The sequence below is a fragment of the Salvia hispanica genome, chromosome 3, assembly GCF_023119035.1.
Source record: "Salvia hispanica cultivar TCC Black 2014 chromosome 3, UniMelb_Shisp_WGS_1.0, whole genome shotgun sequence".
Lineage (NCBI taxonomy): Eukaryota > Viridiplantae > Streptophyta > Magnoliopsida > Lamiales > Lamiaceae > Salvia > Salvia hispanica.
In genome coordinates this window covers 45,055,237-45,062,613 of record NC_062967.1, presented here as the reverse complement: position 1 = coordinate 45,062,613, position 7,377 = coordinate 45,055,237, and the positions used below count along the sequence as shown (strand labels likewise).

General features: G+C 35.2%; 1 protein-coding gene across 1 annotated transcript in view; it reads left to right on the top strand.

Annotated features, from left to right (window-relative positions):
• The window catches only part of LOC125215902 (cytochrome P450 71A1-like), a 2,657-nt gene extending 884 nt beyond the window's left edge, over window positions 1-1,773 (top strand). Inside the window, exons 2-3 of the mRNA XM_048117485.1 lie at window positions 1-118; window positions 1,082-1,773. Of these exons, the coding sequence (XP_047973442.1) occupies window positions 1-118; window positions 1,082-1,696 (733 nt within the window). The 3' untranslated portion in view covers window positions 1,697-1,773. The remainder of the gene's footprint in view (window positions 119-1,081) is intronic.
• The last annotated feature ends 5,604 nt before the right edge of the window (window positions 1,774-7,377 follow it).

The following is a 7,377-nucleotide window of genomic DNA, read 5'->3' as shown; positions in this document are numbered from 1 at the left end:
CGATCCGAGTTGGCCTCATTTCAAGAATCCGAATATTCTAGATCTTTTGATTCAGCTCAAGAATGAAAATTCAAGCTCTACCACTCTCACGTGGGATCATGTCAAGGCAATACTAATGGTAACCATACATACTTACTTTTTAGTATTTTTGTCTTTTACACACCATTTGTTTTATTAAAGATATGATAGAAATACATTGTGTTGCATATTAAAAATAATGAGTAATAAAATCAGTGAACCATGAGATTCACTCCCTTGTCCAAGAAAAATTGTTCTATTTTTAAAATCCGAAATTTTTATGAAATACTTTGTCCACTTTTTTGCTATATCTGTTTTACATTATTTATTTTTTCACATTTCTTATTTTATCAATTTCTCATTAAAATTTGTGCCGTCTATAAATGGAACTATTTTCTTGTATGAAGGGAGTATATAGTTTCAGTTCCTTTTATATTAATATGGGATATTGTTATAGGAGCTAGATTTTTTTTATTGGGTTGGATCTGTACTTTATCAAACTGGCCTATAAATTTTAAACCCAGATTTATAACTGAATCATTATTTTTTTTCATCTTCAATCCAAATAAACTACGAGGTCAATTATATTTAACTCACATTCAAGTATCCACTCTGATATGATATTATGATAGAAATCAGTAGGGTTCCATTCTGAAATCAATTAATACTTCCTCCGTCCCACATAATTTTACACACTTTGACCCGGCACGGATTTTAAAAAATGTAATGGAAAGTGAGTTAAAATAGTTGGTGGGATGTGGGTCCTACTTTTAAAGTATTAGTTTTATAATAAAATATGAGTAGGAATGAGTTAGTGGAATATGAGGTCCACTACCAAAAATGGTAAAAGTGAAATGGGTAAAATTATGTGGGACGGCCTAAAATGGAATACTGGGTAAAATTATGTGGGACGGAGGGAGTGATAAACAGAGTGACTTATAAGACCTGTATAATAATTTTTAGTTTCTTTTAAGATTTATGCAAATGTTATTATACTAATTTGTTTCATTTGCCAACAAGATGCACATCCTTAATGATTTACTCTGATTTTCTCTTAAACTAGGATATATTTGTGGCCGCTACAGACACAAGTGCAGCTACGGTAATTTGGGCCATGACAGCTCTAGTGAAAAAACCAGCAGCAATGGAGAGATTGCAGAAGGAAATAAGGGAGTTAGTTGGGGACAGAACACAAGTGAACGAGGATGATCTACCAAAACTAGCTTATCTCAAGGCAGTAATCAAGGAGACTTTGAGATTGTTCCCAGCAGCACCACTCCTACTGCCTAGAGAATCAATGTCTGATTGCAAAATAAACGGGTATACGATCCCGGCTAAGACACTAGTCTTCATAAACGCGTGGGCGATTGGAAGAGATCCAGAGAGTTGGGAAAATCCAGATGAGTTCATGCCAGAGAGATTCTTGAATTCAAGCATCGATATCCTTGGGACGGATTTTGAAGTGATCCCCTTTGGGGCGGGGCGAAGAGGGTGCCCCGGGATAGCCATGGGGCTTGCAACGGTGGAGCTCACACTTGCGAACCTCCTTCACTCGTTCGATTGGGAATTTCCGCCCGGAGTGTCCAAAGAAGATATTGATACTCAGGTTTTGCCTGGGCTTACCATGCATAAGAAACATCCACTTTGTCTTGTGCCTATTAATAGAACACATGGGTAGTAATTTTTATGCTTAATTTATATCTACACTTGGTATGTATCTTGTATATGTGAAGAATAATTAAGAACTTACTTAAAGTTTGGTTTGTGTATATATATTAGTAGAACAACTTAAGTGCTTACGATTTGATTACGATTGAAAAGAGAAGAACGAAAAGTAAGTTTAGTTGAATACTCACTTTCCATTAAGCCTACATTAGAAACATTGCTTGAATTTTGGTAAATGCCCATTCTTGTAAATTACGTAACCAATTTGTTGGAAAATGAACCAAAAATTAACGATAGTAATATCTCACATCTGACGTAAAGAAAGAAATGAAACTATTATATAAATTTAATGTGGGGAACCCTATGAATTATATCCGAAGTAGAGCCAAATTTCACTGACACGGATATATATTTGGACTAAAGCTAAAAAAATAATTAACCAAAAATTATATACGAGCTTTAAATTTGGTGCGATTCAAATAAGGACTGATCCAATCCGATCAAGATTGAGGCCAAAATCTGTTCCTTTCATCTTTAAGGGTATTTGGACTAAAAAAATGATTGACCCATATTTATATACAAGATTAAATTTGGTATTGTTCAACAGAGAACCTTCTGTGCGGTTCAAATAAGGACTAATCCAATCCAATCAAGATAAAGGCCAAGACTTGTACCTTTAATCTTGAAAGGTTTAAGATAAAACGATAGAAAGTAAAGTAAAAAAAATTATACTATATCTCAAGTTAATATAAAAAATAAATAAAACCATTATTTAAATTTAATTTTAAACCACTCATTCTATATTTCTATTACCAATCAAATTTTAAGAGAGAATCATATAAATTTCTATCACAATGCACCAACACCAATTAGTTATAGATGTACCCATATTCAATAGCTTTTAATTTACTTGAAAAACTAAATTTTGCAAATGGAAAAGGGAATCTGTACTTTTGTTTAACGTATATGGAACTACCTACTACTTTTGTTTAACGTATATGAAACTATCTAGTTCTTCTATTCGAAGAAATAGAGTCATTTTTTCACTTAGTTTACTTTATTCTCTTTTCATTTTTTCAGCTTTTTTATTTTCTATTTTATTTAAACTTTATTTAACTCAGAACAGAAACACGGAACGAATTGAGTATTTTAACTTTATTTAACTCAGAACAGAAACGCGGAACGAATGGAGTACTCCATCCGTCCCATTGAAGATGACCCACTTTCCTTTTTAGTTTGTCACAACTAAAATGACTCATTACTTAAAATGGAAACACATTTATCTCTACTTTATTCTCTCTCTTACTTTAATCTCCCCTCTTAACCTAAAAAATAAATTTACATAAAATCCCGTGTCATCTGAGAAAGGGTTCATCTTCCTTGGGGCGGAGGAAGTATTTTTTAGTGGAATTGTCTCAACAACGTGGCAACGTGAATTACGTAGTCAGTTTGAGTTCCCATTCACCTGTCCCACAAGCAACCGCTCTTACAAAAAGACAAAAATACCAATGCATAGGTGAGTTTCCACACTAATTAATGGAGTCTTGCTTTATTTAACTCCACACATTTATATCAACAAAGATTTGTTATATTGATCAAATTTATTCTTCATCCATAACCTTTAATTCAAAAAATTAATTGAAATAAAAATCATTTGACAATATGTACCAATTTTATTCAGGATATACTAAGCGGCGCCATATATCTCAATAGTCGTCACGCTGACGGTTACTCCCTTCGTTCTATCGAAATGGAGGCCATACTTTTCATTAAGAAAGAGGTACTCCCACTATCGCTCATTAATTGCCACCATTCAACTTAACATAAATTTTCGGAAGCAAGTGAAAAAATTAGTGAAATATGAATTTAATTTTTAAACTTAATTTTATACTCTTTCTGTCTTATAAAAATTAAAAAACTATTTTCTTTTTAGTATGACCCCTAAAACTAAAAACTTTCAATTTAAGGAAATTTATTTTTTTCTAATGAGGTGACTCATTTTTCACTAACACATTTTTCTTTCGATCTCTCTGATAAGTCACGTTCTAGGCTTTGGTTACTGATCGGGATAACGTGCTTAATTGGATATTTTGAGCAAAATTAGTTCCTGTGTAGGATAAGGTACAAATCAGGAAGAAAAGGGTCGGAAGGAATTCAAGTGAAACGGACGCAAGAAGGGTGCAAACTGGTCAGGAAGTATGCTGTGGAGCTTGAGCACGAGAAGGAAGTGAATACTATAGATGATCAACTATTCAGAAGGACAGAATTATCATTTGAAAAGAGAAGCAACCTCAGGGATTGGGACAGACAGCCTTATAAATAAAAAATCAACATGAAGAACATAATGATATACTTGGAGTCTAGCTGCATTCTACTCTTTTAGCTCACTCTCTAGTTAAGTCATCACTTGAAGCCTTCGGCCACCTGCCAAAAGGGGAAGTCCGTCATTCCAAGCCAGCCAGTTCATCATTGCCTTAGCTATAGTTTCTGAATTTCATCGCTTGTGTTGAAGTACATCTCTGGGTATTGCAATTGTGAATGCAATGCAGTTTCTTTGGTTTCGATTCAAGTTTACTTACTTTGTGTTTTCTTTCTGTCTAGTTAGATAGATCTAGTGTTTTTTTTTTTATCTTGAGTCTGGTGGTTTACATGTTTCATTTTACTTAGTTAGTTAGATCTAGTAATTTCTTAAGTATCTACAAGTATTAATTGGCTTATCTTTTCTGAAAATGCATGGAGTTTGTGTTTTTTTTCGTTCCCGTCACCTTGCACCCGTCACCTTGCACGTGGGTCAGTTTACGTAGCCGCTGATTAATAGTATGTGGTTTTAAGTTTTTCCTTGTTCATGATTTAACTCTGGTTTAGATCGGAATTTCAATGAGTTTGATTTCGAGCATTCATCCATGGAGCCTTGATTTTTTGGTCTTTGTTACTTGGTAGAGAAGACAATGTCACAATCTGAGAGTGGGACCACTTGAAGCTTTTTGTTACTCCTTCCGTCCCCCATTAGGAGTCTCATTTCTTGGCGGCGCGGGTTTTAAGAAATGTTAAGAAAAGTGGGTGGAAAAAAGTTAGTGGAATATGAGTCTCACTCGTATATCTAATTTTAAATGAAATGTGAGTGGAACGAGTTAATGGATGGTGGGACCGTAGTACCATTTATAGTAAAAGTGAACCGGGACTCCTATTCGCGGGCGGACAGAAATGGAAAAACGAGATTACTATTCGCAGATGGAGGGAGTACTTTTACTTTTGTCCTTCTACTTTTTCAGCTTTTCTGCATATCTGGGTAGTTGGTTAGTTAGCACAGTTTGTTATTCCCTTTTACTTTTGCGTATCCTTTTTTGTCTAAGTTTTCACTTTTCACATGATTACTAGCAGTCCAACACACACACTCACGTACACCCTTCGCATTACAATGCACTTAGTGACATACTGGTTAGGATAGGAACTGGTCCCATTTCAATTAACGTCTAGTTTAACTCAACTACAAAAGCGTGGTAGCAAACCAACCCTTCAAGAGTATCATCGCGAGGGTATAGACTACACTCATCCTTGTGGGATCGATCCTTTACTCTGCTATACTAACCCGTAGAAGTGGGTTGAGGTTTTGATGAGAGGTTTAGGCATAGACGGAGAGAGTAATAAAATATTGAGTGGGATGAGTTAGTGGAATGTGAGGTTCATTGCCAAAAGTACTAAAAATTTAAAGGTGTCAATTCATTGGGAATGGACGAAAAAGAAAATTGTACCAATTAATGAGGGACGGAGAAAGTATATTAAATGGGTTTGAAATAAAATAAATATAGTGATGGAATGATTTATTATTAATTTCCTCTTTAAATGAATATCATTTACTCTATATAATTATCTAAACTTACGGAATATATTAATTTTTCCTATTTATTTAAATTCAGTTTTTCATTTTATCAATTTTTTAGTCATGTTTATTTGTTTTTGAACGTTAATTTATGTTTGTTTTCAACCAAAAAATGCCACAAAAATAAAGAAAAGGAAAATTTGCCAGAACTTGACTCTTCGCTCCCATCCTCCCTTGTGATGTGGCCGGACCGCCGGACCCACCACTCCTAGAGGTTATCGCAGTGGGGATGGCGTCAATATATTTTACAGACCTCCCTCCTCCCCCATTTCTAATCGACAAACTTATTTTGCCGCCGCCTGCAGGCTCCATGGCTGCCGATTGCAAGCCATAGAGGGGCGGTGAAATATTCCATCCATTTTTGTCGGCGAAATAGGAGGCAACAATGGTTGATCCGGCCATAGAAAAATTAGGGTTTGGCAGAAGATGGACATGAGAGGGGGAGAAATGGGGAAAGGGTGCGATTTCCGGATAGGGGGCGGAATATAGGATTTTAGTGTAGACGGCGAAAAGAGAAGGGGAAAGAGAATCTGGGAGAGAGTGTGAGAAGGGGAGAATTAACATACTCCCTCCATTCCTTCATAGTTGAGTCGAAACTTTTCGGCGCGGAGTTTAAGAAAAATATTTAAATGTTCAATGTATTAAGTAGTAATAGATAAAAAAGAAAGAGAGAGAAAAAAGTAAAAAGAATATAGTATAAAGCGAATAAAGTAAAGAAGATAAAGTAAGAGAGAGAAAAATAAGAGTGAGAAAAATGTGTAAATTATTACTCTCTCCGTCCCAAAAGAATATGCACTTTGGGTTCGACACAGGTTTTAATGCAAATTTACCCTTGGGGGTAAAAAGAAGGAATAATACTCCATCCGTCCCACTTTAAGAGTCTCATTTGAGTTCGGCACGTGTTTTAAGAAATTTAAAATAAAGTTGGTGAAAAAAAAATTGTGAAATGTGAGTCCTACTTTAATATACTCCCTCCGTCCCATAAGAATATACACTCTTTCATTTTTAGTTCGTCCCACAAGAATATGTACTTTCTAATTTTGGAAAGTCTTTTCTTTCTAATTAGGTGGGGCCCATTCTCCACTAACAATACTTTAATTACTTTTTCTCTTTACCTCTTACTTTATCAATTTTACATTAAAACCCGTGCCGAATCCAAAGTGCATATTCTTTGGGGACGGAGTGAGTATTAGTTTTATAATAAGATGTTAGTGGAAGAAGATTAGTGGAATGTGGGGCATATTACCATTTATGGAGTATTTCAACCGTGACTCGTAAAGTGGGACACTCAAATATGGTTAACCGAGACTCCTAAAGTGGGACGAAAGGAGGATCTTTTATTGAAAAATATGTACTCCCTCCGTCGCCATTAAGAGTCCCTTTCGAGTTCGACACAAATTTTAAGAAATATAAAGCAAAGCAGGTGAGATTGTGGAATGTGGAACCCATTTTTATATATTAGTTTTATCTCCGTCCCACAGAAATTGGCCCTTTAGGGTTGGCACAGGTTTTAATGTGTAATTTGGTAAAGTAAAAGAGAAAGAGAAAAAGTAGTTGAAATTGTGTAGTAGGTGGTGGGCCCATAAATGAAAAAGTAAAAAAGAAGGAGAAAAAGGTTACCATAAATGGATATGTGACTATTTATATGGGACGAACGAAAAATGAAATATGGTCAATTCCTATGGGAAGGAGGGAGTAATAGAATGTGAGTGGAATGAGTTAGTGAAAAAGTGGAAATCACCTACCCTTTATAGTAAAAGTGAACCGGGACTCCCAATGGCGTACGGATGGAGTACTAAATTACTCTCACTTAA